Genomic DNA, 15,226 nt, shown 5'->3' on the forward strand with positions numbered 1-15,226 from the left:
TTTGAACACTGAGTTTTAACGATAAGGACAAAATAAAAAATAAAATGAATAATATCAAAATGTGGTTTTCGTTAAAGTGTTCAGTATCGAAGTTTTTCGTTAAAGTTTTAAAAATAAAATCGTGTAGTCCAGCCTTCAGGAAAGAGTACTTGGCCTTCATAAACTATAAGCCCATAACAAACGTGTGTAAAAATAATAATAAGCCCAACCCATATTTGCTCGTTTGTCGATCCGAACACACAGAATTTGGGGTTTTGGAAATTGGGGGTTTTTCGTCTACATCTTGCAGCAGCACCAGACCTGCCTCCGGCTACCTTTCTCTCTCTCGCATTCGCCCTCCTTCCACGACGAGAGCACTCTCCGTTTGGAGGATCAACGGCCTACCGCATTTCCTAATTGCGTACTTCTTTCTTCTTCGTCTTCGCTTTGGTTTTTGGGCACTTTTGATTATTATGCGTTTTCAATTCTGTATTTAAATGAAGGTTTGTTTGGACAATTTAGGTTAGTGTTCGTCACTCTTTCCTCAGCTGCCAAAGTTATCTTTTTGTTTTGGGCATTTTATCGAACACCTCGAAAACATTCGAATAAAGATGGAAAGAAAAAGACGAAAACTAATGAAAAAAATTTGAAAATTTTGAATTTTAACGAACAAAATAAAGGGTAAAGGGAATAGTATCATGATTGATTTTTTAGTGTAAAAATATGGTTTTTCGTTAGAGTGAATAGTATCGGAAGTTTTTCGTTAAAGTACCAAGAAAAAAATAGTTTGTAATGATAGTCTGTATTATGTGATAGTGTGAAACACTGTAGTATTACATTCGTGCATTTGAGAACGAGAGACCGAGTTCGACGGCGAAGTAAGTTCTGTGATGAATTTATGTTGGTGTAAAGTGTAAACATCAATTTAAGATCCCAAGTGATGTATTTTTGTAGTAAGAAGACTGAGAAAGCTGATTTGTGGATGTAGATAACCGGTTGACTACAATTTGGTATGGCTTTGTCGGTATCCAGAAGGCTTTTGCGTTCATTTGGTTCTGTATTGGCATCAGGCCGCTGTGATTTTTCAACTAATTTATATCCATCATCATTTCGTGCTTCTCTCGGTAAGGGTGTGTGCATGTCTGTCGTAAGCTGTTTGTTATTGACTTCCATGGAAGGAATTGAAAGCACTACTATTTTTTCCAACCTTTATTTTGGTCCGTGAACAGATTTTTGCGGCCATGCTCCCGGGGATATCTTACTTTCTGGAGAATTGTCAGCTGTTTTCAAGGTATTCTTTGCATAATTATATTTAGATTCCTCCACACCTGATTTTTTTTGGCAAAAGAAAAGAATATAATGAAAGTTAAACTATATTGTAATTTTCATATACTCAATAAGGTGATTTGTTGGAGTTTTTGCTTTCTGTATATGTGACAACTCAGTAATTAACTCATATTTTATTGTATCTCTATATAGCCTGGATCATTTTTTCTAGCAAATCGAAGGCTTTCAACCTCCAACCCAACTCCCGAATCAAGTGGAGGTGCCTTTCCCTCTAATTTATTGTCAGCAAAGCCTGTGGTTGCATCAGAGCGTTCTATAGGTACGAGGAAAGCTCAAAACTTTGCATGTGTTGAGATTTATGTTACCTATAAAAAGCATTATAAGTATTGAAACGTGTGCATTAATTGTTATACAGTAGGTTTGAGCTGAATTCTTTCTCCACCTATTGGCATAAGTTCAAATGTATTGTCCCCGATCTCTGCTATGAATATAAAAAATACACACACGTACACACATATATTTAAACTAACGTTGCATCTTTATCACTCGGTAAAAATCAGTTTGGACATCTATCGTACTTTTAGCATAGCTGCAATGAATTCTATATCATCTACATGTGGATGATTCTGTGAAAATCAAGAACAATCCTGTAGTTTGTATGATTGAAAGTTTTTTCGTTTGTCTTTTATGCTAAGTTAGATGCGTTTATGTAGGCATATTCTTGCAGTGCATGCAGAAACTGTTAGTTTGTTGTAACACTTACATATTACTTTACCTGGTTTATGTGTAGATGTAGGTATGGTTTATTAATGTTACTTATCAAAACTGGATGTGTACTGTAGAACTGTTTTACTGATTTTGTGTACTGTAATATAGGGCTCTGTCAAGACCTTGTGATTCCAGTGACAAATTTTCATTATGAAGATAAGGGCTTCACAGTTTTGGCTGGTGATGTTTTCGATGTACCTATTAGGAAGGATATTATTCATCGGGTTGTACTATGGCAGCTAGCAAAACGGCAACAGGTATTTACTTATCTATTTATATACTTAGGCATTGATACCTCAAATACATCAAATTTTCATAATTTAACCTATGCTGTAATATTTTTTGTTTTTGATGAAGAAAGAGGATATTCTAGCTACTGTGCCACTAGGAAGTGCACAGGCTTTCATATAGAGAGAGGGGAGGGGGTTTTGGGGGGTTGGGGGGGGGGGGGGGGGACTGTGTTGGTGGGTTTTCATTTTGTTTTCACATGTCATAAGTTTAGAAATTATTGTCATCCAAGTTTAGATTTTTCATACCATGGAAGCATTCATGATGAACCACTGGCAAGACTATACAAAAGTGAATGTGGGGAAGATGAGATAAAAGGTTATGCTTGTTGATTGGTCTACAGGGAACACATTCAACAAAAACTATTAGTGAGGTTAGTGGGACTGGGAGAAAGCCATGGAATCAGAAGGGTACTGGTCGAGCGAGGCATGGAACATTACGTGGTCCCCAGGTACTGATATATCATGCTTTTGAATTAGCATGTTTTCTGATTTTCATTCTAACTCTGCCTTGAAGGTGGTTTTGCTAATGGACTTAATGGGTGTTAACAGTTCAGAGGAGGATGCACAATGCATGGTCCTAAGCCGCGAAGCCATGAAATTAAGCTGAATAAGAAGGTTCGGCGTCTAGGACTAAAGATTGCTCTGACAGCTCGAGCAGCAGAGGGAAAGGCAACTCTCTCTCTCTCTTTCTCTATCTCCTTGCTTTGTTGTGCTGTCTGGCTGAATTATTTTAATTAAAGTTTTGTCTTATGGAACTTAACAAGTGAAACTGTATGAAACTACAGCTTCTGGTTTTTGAAGATTTTGAGGTCCCCACGCATAAAACCAAGAATATTGTAAACTATGTCCAGCAAATGGAGGGCTCCAAGAAATTTTTGCTGGTGGATGGTACTAAAACAGAGGATGGTAAACAAATGTTACCCGAAAAGCTCAAGTTGGCTACACAAAATTTGCATTATGTGAACGTGCTGCCCGCAATTGTGAGTTGCTCTTTCTGAACCTTAATTAATGTTGTATTATAGCTAGCAAATTCGATGCAGCCTGAGATGCCATTCCACAGACACTTTGTTCTACAAATTAGTGGGCTTCTTATATTATTAGCAATGGCTTAGATAGAAATTATTGACAAATGTTTACATTGTCGAAGATGTTTGATTCACAAGAACTAGAAGCAAACAACGGAAACAACATCCTCAAGTTTTGTAGATATATGAAACCAGCTGCCATATAAGTTTGGTTTGAACTCAGTACTCATGTGTGTTTCTCACTTTTTGCAGGGTTTGAACGTCTACAGCATCCTGCAGCATGACACACTGGTGATGACCCGAGCAGCTGTAAATGAAATTGTCAAGCGGATGCACACTCCAATCAACCGTTGACGTAGTATCTACTCATCTGCTCCACTTCATTACTTATAGCTCATATAGGTACCGGCTTTTGTTTTTTGAAGGAGCTAAAAGAACGCCAAACGTTTTAGCCAAAAAAATAATGTGTTGTTTTTCTTACAGTATGCAGATCAAATTAAGTGATTGATACGTTGAATTCTATCTTAGGTTAACTTCACCTCAAATTTTTGTGGTTGGATATGAGTGAGGTTTAGAGGACATTCATTCATTCCTTAGTTGTTAAAATGTTGTACACCTTTGCTGTTATGAAGGCAATGTTACTTTTTGGGGTCGCAGGCTCGCAGTCATTTTAGCAAATGTATCGAGTTTTAGAAAATGGGTTGGATTTCTCCCTTGGGTTATCAGGGCTATGTAAAAGTTGACGTTGGATTCTGTTCTTATTCTATATAAGCAAGATTGTTGCTTTGTTTGTTTTAGTAGATGAGTTCAGATTCTCTTCGGATCTCATTGTTTGGAGCCTAAGAATAAGTAAATATGGACCACTCAAATTAAATACGGCTCCTATCAACTAATTTCCTTGGCCCACCTCACACAAACCAAACGCCCGAATCACTCTCTCTTGAATGGTACAAAATTGCTGGTTTTTAGGCTTTGGACAGTGAGGTCTAGACATGATCAACTCTCGACAGATGCCGTGTGGTGACAATGGCTCAAAAAATAGAAATCGATGAAGAAAAAAATACATGGCTTAGCTATACTTTACAGCTTTTATAAGAAACGGCCAACTGTTGAGTTTTTATAAAATTATTGTGTGTGGATAAAAAATTTAGTTTCGATAAAAAATCTAAACTCAAATTTTCGATGAGGATTTTAACCACTATCATTGTGACTCGTATTATTATTTATTATCACCCGCATTGTTTCACGTGTTCTTGTTCTTATCTGATCTTTAACTTTCTGTTCTACCTATATATAAACATAGGTTTGGTATGTTGTATCTTGCTTTCGGCTGATTGAAAAGCCAAACCCTCCAACAACAACAACAAACAAAGAGCCAAACCCAACCGATCGATCCCTCTAAACTAAACCCTCAGGCGCCCTCCTCGTTGCATCATCAAAATCTTGTTTTTACACGGACCAAAAATTTGAATCACATATGAAGAACAAAGTTACTAATCACAAAAGAACAAAATAAAAATTATTGGAGAGGCGTGCAAAGGAACAAACATTTAACGCCAAAATTTAAGACGGGAATTATGAGACCCCCCCATAAAGGTCAAGCGTCGCAGTCACTTCTGTGCTGTCTCTCTCTATCTCTCTCTTTCTCTCTCTCTAGTCTCCATGAGAAGAAGGGTCTAGACTCTAGGGTTTTCCGGTCTGAATTCTCCCTCCCAAATGTTCAAAATTATAGGGCTTTGAAGTCAAACCAGTTTCCGCCATTGAAATTGATTCAAAGTTCCCACATTTTCCACCGCTAGAGCTTCCCAGAAAAGACCCACATGGCCAGAACCAGACCAGGAAAAAAGGAGTCAAGGGACGTGGACTCTTACACTATCAGGGGCACCAACAAAATCGTCAGAGGTAACAAAAATCAAAGCTTTTTGTTAATTTTCGAAAATTTTAGAAAAAATAATTGTTGGGTTGTTCGATTTTTGCTGGAACGCTAAATGGGTTGAGGAAGTTTGGTGATTTTGCAGCTGGGGATACCGTCCTGATGCGCCCGTCGGACACCGGAAAGCCGCCGTACGTGGCGCGCATCGAGAAGATCGAAGGTGAAAGCCGAGGCGGCATGAAAGTGAGAGTGAGGTGGTATTACAGGCCGGAGGAGTCGATTGGAGGGCGGCGGCAGTTCCATGGAGCCAAAGAGTTGTTCTTGTCCGACCACTATGATGTGCAGAGCGCTCACACCATTGAAGGCAAGTGTACAGTGCACTCCTTCAAGAACTACACTAAGCTGGAGAATGTTGGAGCTGAAGATTACTACTGTAGATTTGAGTACAAGGCTGCTACTGGAGCGTTCTCGCCCGACCGAGTTGCTGTGTGAGTGTAATCTGTGTTTGTTTTCAGTTTTAGTTGAAATGTAGTTCGTAGGTTGGGATTTGATTAATTTGGTGGAAATGTAGTATTTATGGGTGGGATTTGATTAATTTGGTTGTGTGTGTTTTGAAGGTATTGCAAGTGTGAGATGCCGTATAACCCGGATGACCTCATGGTACAATGTGAGGGGTGTAAGGACTGGTAACTTCATTTTTCCTTCATACTATATTAGCGTTTCGGAGATGGGATTTGTTGACAGAATGTGCTTCGAATATTGATTAAAATTTGTGCCCAAAAGAGAGGGAGAAAAGGAAACATTTAAGAGGCTGGATCCCCAAGTTGCTGTCTCAAACGCCAGTTAGCATACGTGCAAACAGCGTAAAAGTTTGGATTGAATGATCATTTTGCTAATGTTTTCTTCTCCCTCCCGGCGGCTTTAAGTTATTTACTTATGTGAGTTATCACTGCAATTTCCCTTAACCAACTCGAAATTTGTGCCGTATGAGGGTTGATTCTCATGTGTGTTTTTTTTTTGGGGGTCGAATTCATATGTTTGTTTAGGTAGAAGTTTATTGTTCACATTCATGCTTGAGAACTGGTTCCTGAATTCATGATGGTCTTAACACTCTGGTAGTTTAATATTTGATCTTTTTCAGATGAACTTTCGGTTGCTGTTGCATACACGGATTTATCCTGATACATACACGGATTTATTTTACTATCGAACTTGTAGGTACCATCCTGCTTGTGTGGCCATGACTATTGTGGAAGCAAAAAAATTGGAAAGCTTTTTGTGTTCCGAGTGTTCAGCTGAAGGGGACGGGAAAAAGCCCCAGAATGCAGTTCCAGCAGCTGTTGCGAAGGTGCGATTTTTTATAACGGAGTTTTAGATAATTATAGACAAGACTGAATCATATATTTATAATAGTTTCACATGTTCACTGTATATTTTATGATCAATGATGCTTTGCTCATGGAAATGTATTGTCATTTCTCCTTGTTATTCACCGGTGTTTTATTCATCCTACACTATATATCAAATTATGTTAATAGTTAAATCTATTCCGACCAAATTTCTAATCAGAATTCATGACCTTTTGCAGCTCGAGCCCAAGCGCCGTAAGAAATGACATCCTTCGCAAGCATTGGTTTGCTAGAGCCGAGATGTTATCAACTCTTTTGATGTCTGCCATGTGGGCTGTACAGTAGGATATCAAGACCTTAGCTTTTGGTTACATATAATGACCGTAGTTTGATTTAGGCTGTGTGCACCAGCTTCAGTTTCAGGAAATTGGTCATGCAATTGTAACTAAACAGAATTCAGTTCAAACCTTGTTCTCTATCTCGACAACCGATGAATCTGTTGCGTCCAAAAATTGTTGCTTCGTACTTTTTATTATTAACCTTTGAATCTGTCGTCATTGTGGTTGGATAACTATTTGTATGTTTAAGTTGTGGAAGTTCGTATTGAACTTCCACGGCAGCTGAAAATATCTGCAGATAATAATGCACGGTAAAATGTTACAGTGTCTGGTCTGATGGCTCCTTTTCGAACTTCAGCAGATGGTTTCCATGATATACAGTTTGCAAAAATGCTCTCCTGTCACCAAGTGACCGGAGAATGTGTGGTCACCGGTGAGTGACTGAATTTTCAGCCACCAGGTGATCAAGAGAAACAGATTCATATCGTCGCACGCCCTATTCCACGTGGGTGCTACTAAAGGTCCAACATTTTGTTCATCGTGAACCGAAAGTTAGCTCTTGCTTTTACCCGTCTACCCCGTCTCTCGGCACCAAAAACAGCGAACTCAACAAGGATGTTGGGTGTGAGAAGGCATACCTTTGAGACTTTGAGTATGAACTAAATGAAACGAAAGATAACGATTTAGTCCAAAAAGCAGGCTGGTTTTCCTCTTAAAGAAAGATCTATTCACATTAATAGTGCAGTTAACCATTGATTGTTTGCATGGCAGATATGGCAACTTCTTCATGTTTTAAATCTGTGAAGTTTACAAGTAAATTTCTGCATAATTCCTGCAGACTCATATATCGAAACCATCTAACAGCACATAATTAGCGTTAAACCGAACGAATTAACATCATAATCCCCAACATATTTGTCAGTGTGTGATGCAACCATGGCAGGAAAGGCCAGTCTAATGCCTCCAGTATTTGTCTTTGCGCTTATTGTTTCTGTCGGGTTCATTACTTTTGCGGAAGAGTGAGCCTTGTACATAGTTTTGATGGAAGGAGACCGGGTTGCATTCCATGGAGGTTCTCGAATATCATCTCGTGAAGACAGAAGGCGTCTTGATCAAAACAGGTGGGATGGGGAACACAAAACTTGTCCAATCCAGTTTTCATGTATATACAGCCCCGCTCTGTGCATGACATTTTGTCTTTCTTGAAGACTTGATACGTTGAGAAATAGATTCTCTGTGCAAAACGTCATATTTTTAAAGAAAGATAGGACGTCTTGCATAGAGATTCTCTATATATGTGTATGTGTTTATAATGAAAATTGGTGATTATGATCGTAATTATCTATGGTCTGATGCTCATGGATATGGTTAGTAAAGTTTTCAAGGCCCATGCAAAGCGAATGGTGGATTCTCATGACCAACTTCTACAAAGTGCTTTAGAGACTGGAAGCTACAGCAAGCTTTACAGCTTTAAACACATTGTAAATGGCTTTGCTGTCCGTACCACCCCTTCCCAGGTCCTCTGACATTGTATATTTTTTATTCGAGCGATATTCTAACCTTATTTAAATAATTGGGCGGGAGATGTCGAACTTGGGTGCGAAGGAGAAGCACAGTTCACATGATTATGAGAAATTTGGATTTTGTTCCTCAGAATTGTTTTTGGCCAAGGTCCAGTAAATTTCAATTTACAATTTCAGTCCAATATGCAGATGTAGGAGCCACATTGGTTGGAGCATATGTGCTCCCCCTATTCAACAGGTTTGAGTCTCACTCCCCGTAATTTAGATTGGTTTGAAGTAAAATATTGCTTGTATATAAAAATGCAGTCCGATACTTGTTGGATATAGGTTTATCATTTACCTATATATTTGATGAACATTACAGGCTGAGAAGCTCAAAGATGCGTCAGGAGTGAAGTTGGTTGAGAGAGACAGAGGAGCAAAGTTGACGACAACGTACACTCCTGAATTCCTTGGACTACCCCAAGGAGCATGGACACTGGAGGGAGGAGATGATCGTAGCGCCGGCAAAGGAATTGTGATTGGTTTTGTGGATTCAGGCATCAATCCCACACACCCCAGTTTTGCTTATGATCCCCTGCACTCCTTCACCTCAAACATTTTTCATTTTTCGAGCGCTTGCGAAACGGGTCCTCGATTCCCAGCCAGTTCACGCAATGGGAAAATAGTCTCGGCAAAGTTCCTCTCAGCTGGGGCTCAAGCTGCTGCAACTCTTAACTCTACGCTGCATTTTCTTTCACCCTTTGATGCAGTTGGTCAGGGAAGTCACGTGGCATCAACCGCTGCGGGTAATGCTGGAGTTCCAGTGGTTGTAAATGGTTACTACTATGGAGAAGCAAGTGGGATGGCTCCACGGGCGCGGTATGCTTTATCTATTGCTTACATTGCAGCAGTGTCAAGAATCCAGAATTCTCACATTTCTGGCTTCTTTTGATTGTGATTTTTGCTTTTCATAACAGAATTGCTGTATATAAAGCTGTGTATCCTACAGTGGGAACTTTAACAGATGTGGTTTCAGCAATCAATCAAGTAAGATCTTTAATTTGACAGATTTTCCAAGTTTACTTGGCATCCAAGTTTCTAACCGAAATAGTACGAAACTTAGTGGCTAGTTCCCTAACAAGTAGAACAACTTTATAATACATCAGGCAATTCTAGATGGAGTGGACATCCTAACACTTTCCGTAGGACCAGATGAACCTCCAGAAGATACTGTTACCTTCTTAAGCACGTATGACATTGCCATGTTATCTGCTCGAAGAGCTGGGGTTTTCGTGTTGCAAGCAGCAGGCAATCAAGGGCCAGGTCCTTCGAGCGTAGTCTCTTACAGTCCTTGGGCTGTAGCTGTCGCTTCATCTGGTACAGATAGAAATTATCCCGGTTCTATTCTTCTCGGAAATGGCACAAAAATCGAAGCTGTGGGATTATCAGGTACTAACATATTAACTTCAACAACATTTTAACTAGACCTTGTTCAACTTCATCCATAATTTTTTCATGAAGTGATTATCATTATCGATTTCAGGACCGACTTTTGGATATGGTTTACTTTTGCATAAGTTGGTTTTGGCAAAGGATGCAGTGAAGGCTGATGGGACGTTCCCAATCCTGAAGCATTGGATCACAATGTAGTGCAAGGTGGCATCGTCATTTGCACCTTCTCAGCAGGATTCTACAACGGACCATCCACCCTCACCGCCATCATCAACACGGCAAAAGGTCTAAGGTCTATGGGTTTTATCCTTGTTGCAAATCCGGCCTACGGTGATTTCATTGCAGAACCTATTCCTTTTGTTGTTCCTGGCATTTTGGTCCCCAATTTAACCAATTCCCAGGTATTACGTTAAAAATATATCATATTTTCCGTGAGCCATGGCCTATCCAGAATTACCACAACAATCTTACAAGAACTAAATAAATTATAGGTTATCTTACAATATTATGAACAAGAAACACACAAGGAGGAGAAAGGATTTGCCACTCGATTCGCAGCAAAAGCAGCTATCGGAGAAGGAAGAGTTGCTTCTTTCATGGGACAAGATCCTGTTGTAAGCAGATTCTCTTCGTGGGGACCAGATCTCACAAACACCTCCAGGACTCATTGTGATGTACTAAAGCCGGATATTCTTGCCCCAGGACACCAAGTTTGGGCAGCTTGGAGTCCCGTTAGCGCCTCAGAACCTGCTTTAACAGGTGACAAGAAGTTGCAAGCCTTCAACAATCTTTTTGTACTGTTCAGGTTATAACTTGATATACAAGCAAAGAATTAAAACAAACTTCGTGCTTCTGTTCTTTAGGCTACAATTTTGCACTACAATGGTACAAGCATGGCAACACCTCATGTAGCGGGAATAGCAGCACTCATCAAGCAGTACAATCCTTCATGGATTCCATCCATGATCGTGTCCACAATTTCCACCACTGCCACAAAGTACGAAAACAATGGAGAACATATAAGGGCAGAAGGATCCGGCATAGGCAGTACATATCCGTCCAGCCATTTTGATTTAGGAGCTGGATTCGTCAGTCCAAGTCGAGCCATGGATTCCAGCCTAGTCTTACCTCCTGGATATCAAGATTATATCAGCTTCTTGTGCTCATTGCCTGAAATCAGTCCAGCCAATTTGAAATGCAACCGGAGAACTGTGCAATTACACACTTGACCATCCGGCCAATTTGAACCTTCCTTTGATAACAATATCGGCATTGAGGGGGTCTCAAATTGTCCGACGGATTTTCAATAACGTGGGGAGCAAGCCAGAGACTTATGCTTGCTCTGCGGCGTCACCTAATGGGACAATAGTGGATCTGTGTCCAACTTGGTTTCGAATTGCTCCACAAGGCATCCAAAAACTGCATGTACAAGTTAAAGTGACACAAGCGATGGATGATTTTACATTTGGTGAAATTGTTCTTACTGGAAGTTAAATCATATTGTCCGGATGCCCTTATCGGTTTTTCCCGTTTCGATATCAAAATGATGAGAAGTTTTAGCTTTCACAACTCTGATGAATGGAATTTGAATGATTTAGATTATGATTGGATCAATGGTTATACAAATCATGATGAATTTACATATTACAATTGAATTAGCAACATGGGGAACGCTCGTGTGCGGCCACCTCTGGCGGTTTGTCCTGGTCGGATTGGAGCGGAGATCAAACGTACCCTTCGGGATTAGTCAGATATGCGGATACCGCAAGTTGTCAGAAAAAGCATGGCACAAATCTAGGAAGCAAATGTCAGGAGGATATTGTCATGTTGCACATACACTCATCACACCGTGGATACCTATACATACTCCTTGCCTTGGGCCTTGGTTGGATGTGTTTAGTTTGTCTAACTGCCTTTCGAATTCTCTGCTCGAACACACGCCGTTCAATAGTGGAGTTCTTCATAACGATGCTTGAAAGCCTGCGTTTGTTTGGTCGTATTGTTGGCATTTTTCCTCCACCGTAGTATATTCGAAAACTGGATACCAAGGATGATAACTGACTTCCTGAATCGGTCATGGCAAATGCATCGGCAGCAGTGCAGCCTATGAAGTCCAGTGCTGCTAACTATAGAAGAAACTGACTTAGGCATGTAAAAGTGGCAGTACAACCAAAATGTATTAATAATCTTAAAGATTTACAGCGTATCATTACCTGTGATGAAAAATTCATGAAAGGTTCAAGTTCAGTCGGTGTGAGCAAATTTTCTTTAGTCACTAAGTCCAGATACAAGCTAGTCAAAGCAATCATCCTTGATCTCCCTGCATATATTTGTGAACCCGCCACAAATACACGTGTGTTCTGGTTGAAACCAAGAGCAGCAAGCATTAGTACCGCTTCTTCAGGTGTTAAGGGACAGAAGCCTTCTTTCCTGAGCTCTGCAGGAGTAGGCAGCCTGAAACAAGTAAAAAATTTCAATAAGACAGTCAAACTCAAAAACATTTACAAAGTGCTAAGTGAAAGAACAGAAACCCTTAAAGCAAATATTTTCTCAATCTACCATTAGTATCATGAACTATCAAAACAAAAACACACCAATTAAATTATATACTGCATACGTTTTAGTCTTCTTAAGAAGTGTCGGTGCGGGGAAGTGGATTTCACAATATGCTTCCAACTCTTTTCTTTCTTCATCACCTCCACCAAACTCACACAAAGAATGAGCCACCATGTCAATTTCAAACCTCAGGTGCAAAGCTAGATATCTGGAAGCTTTCTTAGCATGGCTTTTGTTTTGTTTCTTGACTGGTTCTGCATATGACCCAACAGGAAAGCGATCAAGCTGTCCAGGGTGACTTTTGTTTTGGCGCAATCTTTGAAGAAGTAAAGCACCAACTTCTTGTATCTTGGGGACAAATTGAAGGGCGTGAAAATTACATCTGCATCGAAGTCTCTAGATGAAGTTCCCCAATTAGGAGGAGTGGAAATGAAAAGTGGTAGGCAAGCAAGCAACTAAGTGAAACTATGTGAGGAAGATTGATGGCAATCCAATAAAAAACTCCGTAGAAATAAATGATTAAAGGGTGCCAGAGCTTATTGTCTACCTGCAATTGAAATGGTATTGGATCAAATGCCAAGCGATGCCCGAATCCAAGAAAATGTACAACTCGGTTCTTAAGTAGAATAGGGAGTAAAAACTTGGCTTTGCCTCTTTGGGGATGTCTACATCTGTCACCTGGAAAAATTATAACAAGAATTAGGAACAGACTCATCATGAAAGAAAACACTTTGATGGTTATGAATACTTAATGTCACTGAGCGACTTACAACACTACCAGTTGCTTCCAAATCTAATGACCGTAGCTCCTTTGGAAGTTCCTTCACTATCCGAATATCAGGAGTCAAGTAGTTAATAAAATGCTCCTCCTGATAGATATCGCCGAACTGACTATGAAATCATATAATTAGTTATCATTATTTCAAAGGAAAAAAATATGAGATATAGGATACATGAAGCTACTACAATCAGAACATGAGCAGTATATGAAGAAAACACACATAAATATTACCATTTTGACCATGATCATCAGAAAAATGAACACTGAAACAATTATTAGAATCACCCCAACATCCAACGAACCCCATTTGAGTTTTGAATCCTGAAGCTAAATGACATTAGCCGTATAGCACAAGAAACAAAGGAAAATGCTTGAGTAGAAAAAGGAAAATAAGTCACCTCACATCTCTCCATATACTGCTATACAAAAATTTGGGAACAACCAGGGTTGAATTGAGCAGTCGTGCAACAGCGACAGCATTGCAAACCTGTAGCCAAGGAAATAACTATTAGGTAAAAAAATTGATATCAGAGAAAATAAGGGCCCGTAGAACCATATCCTATATTTATGTTTTCGAATTTATGATGACTCAATGCAAGTTCATGGAATTGGCACACTAGTAATCCTTAAAAAAAGAGTGAGTGCCTCAAGCACCACTTACAGCTACTCGCTGCTGGTTCATCCCACCATTTGCAGTGACCAAAATATATCCATTCTTCCCCTCTATAATGTACCACAGATAAGTTGATATCAGAGCCAGCTTAATGATTTACAAACTGGACGAGTGTTGTTTGCGATATTTAAAATGCATGAATAAAGGACTACCATTAGGTTCCCACCTCCGTTGGTCAGAACAAGGTTTCCAGGAAACAGCAGGAACTAATGGCTCCAGCCACAGATCTTTCGGCTCAGGTTTATTCTGCCCCTGCATCATATCAATAAATCCGGCAAACGAGCCACACCAAGTGATTAGATCGAGATGTCATTAATTAAAGCATCAAAACTAAACTCAGAATCCAATTAACTTGAGGAGAGAGAGTACCTCTGCCAATGCATGGGAAGCCAAAGCCAGCATCCTTCCGTAGTTACCTTTCTGTGCCTTTTTTCCTTTACCAATTTTTCTCCATTTTTCCTGCAAACATACCGAGTAAGAAACACAGAAGGAAAATGTTAAAACCATCTGGTCAAAACTTTCCCGCATAAGCACACAAATTCGAATTCTCTTCCCCGTAGTTTAGATTAGTTTAAAGTAGAATATCGCTTATACCAAAAACAAAAATTTAAAAACTTTCACATAGGTGCTCTTACGCCTGAGTTTGAATCACCCTCTCCGCAGTCAAAATTAGCTTTAAGTAGACTATCGCTTGTATCGAAAGCTAAAAAGTTCGAAACTTTCGCATCAACGGCATACCCGAATGGTGACAGAAACCGAAGACACAGACGAAGTCCCGGAAAACCCAGATTCAGAACGGATCCCATGATCTTGAAGCCGCAAGAGCATAACGCAATTCATCAAGAAAAATAAAACCAACAATCCAATCACCCCCACAAACCATTTCGCTTTTTGCTATACCATGCCCTCTCAGCCACCTTCCTGGTAGAGGCCCTCCTCTGCATCTTCAGCCCACTATCCATCTCCCAATACGATGGCGGCGCCTCCGAGGTCGAAAACTGATTGAGGCAGATTCCCGGCGAGCTAGTCGGGGATGACGGGCAGCTCCAGGGAGTGGAGGAGCCGGACCGGTAATGCAGCAAGGTGGGGTTGGGACAGGCGGAGAAGGAGGTGGTGGGGTCGAGGGGCTGAGCTGAGGTGGGTTCATCTTCTTCTGGTGGGTCTGGTTCAATTTGAACTATGTGTTACGGACATCGATTTGTGTGCTGTCGGGCCGTATGGATTTGGACCCACAACAGAAGAGCTGGGACCTGAGGGAGAAACGCGGCGATTTCGGGTCCGAGGTAGCTAAAAATAGATGTCAGAGTTTGCCAAAAATGGAAGGGCGGAGACTGGGACTGGAATTTGCGG

At 40.2% G+C, this 15,226-nt stretch overlaps 2 protein-coding genes and 2 pseudogenes across 4 annotated transcripts; 3 read left to right on the forward strand and 1 right to left on the reverse strand.

Moving 5' to 3' along the window:
* Positions 1-202: 202 nt before the first annotated feature.
* LOC137726387 (uncharacterized) lies at positions 203-4,146 on the forward strand. 3 transcript variants are annotated; one of them, XM_068465310.1, is made up of 9 exons: positions 203-400; positions 934-1,109; positions 1,209-1,270; positions 1,459-1,585; positions 2,143-2,291; positions 2,666-2,773; positions 2,874-2,993; positions 3,110-3,304; positions 3,602-4,146. In XM_068465310.1, the coding sequence occupies exons 2-9, from the start codon at positions 992-994 to the stop codon at positions 3,701-3,703; spliced, it is 981 nt and encodes a 326-aa protein (XP_068321411.1). In that variant the 5' UTR covers positions 203-400; positions 934-991; the 3' UTR covers positions 3,704-4,146. The 3 variants fall into 3 exon arrangements, with proteins under 3 accessions (XP_068321411.1, XP_068321410.1, XP_068321412.1); XM_068465309.1 differs by having other exon boundaries at positions 206-400; positions 968-1,109; XM_068465311.1 differs by having other exon boundaries at positions 212-400; positions 968-1,103.
* An 800-nt stretch (positions 4,147-4,946) lies between these two features.
* On the forward strand, positions 4,947-7,120 carry LOC137726281 (chromatin remodeling protein EBS-like). The gene is made up of 5 exons (XM_068465184.1): positions 4,947-5,251; positions 5,368-5,710; positions 5,840-5,908; positions 6,441-6,570; positions 6,811-7,120. Exons 1-5 carry the CDS (start codon positions 5,170-5,172, stop codon positions 6,835-6,837), a joined length of 651 nt encoding a protein of 216 aa, XP_068321285.1. The 5' UTR covers positions 4,947-5,169; the 3' UTR covers positions 6,838-7,120.
* Positions 7,121-7,845: 725 nt separating this feature from the next.
* Positions 7,846-11,413, forward strand: LOC137727090 (subtilisin-like protease SBT2.4; annotated as a pseudogene).
* A 62-nt stretch (positions 11,414-11,475) lies between these two features.
* LOC137726888 (O-fucosyltransferase 15-like) lies at positions 11,476-14,892 on the reverse strand (annotated as a pseudogene).
* Positions 14,893-15,226: the final 334 nt, after the last annotated feature.

The sequence above is a fragment of the Pyrus communis genome, chromosome 2 (assembly GCF_963583255.1).
Source record: "Pyrus communis chromosome 2, drPyrComm1.1, whole genome shotgun sequence".
Taxonomy (NCBI): Eukaryota; Viridiplantae; Streptophyta; class Magnoliopsida; order Rosales; family Rosaceae; genus Pyrus; species Pyrus communis.

Excerpts from the sequence above, each read along its gene's own strand:
- LOC137726387 (XM_068465310.1), top strand. The coding sequence starts at position 992 with ATGGCTTTGTCGGTATCCAGAAGGCTTTTGCGTTCATTTGGTTCTGTA. Across the intron at positions 1,271-1,458 it reads AATTGTCAGCTGTTTTCAAG|CCTGGATCATTTTTTCTAGC; the intron begins GTATTCTTTGCA and ends ATCTCTATATAG. Across the intron at positions 2,994-3,109 it reads CTCGAGCAGCAGAGGGAAAG|CTTCTGGTTTTTGAAGATTT; the intron begins GCAACTCTCTCT and ends ATGAAACTACAG.
- LOC137726281 (XM_068465184.1), top strand. The coding sequence starts at position 5,170 with ATGGCCAGAACCAGACCAGGAAAAAAGGAGTCAAGGGACGTGGACTCT. Across the intron at positions 5,252-5,367 it reads CACCAACAAAATCGTCAGAG|CTGGGGATACCGTCCTGATG; the intron begins GTAACAAAAATC and ends GTGATTTTGCAG. Across the intron at positions 5,909-6,440 it reads TGTGAGGGGTGTAAGGACTG|GTACCATCCTGCTTGTGTGG; the intron begins GTAACTTCATTT and ends TCGAACTTGTAG.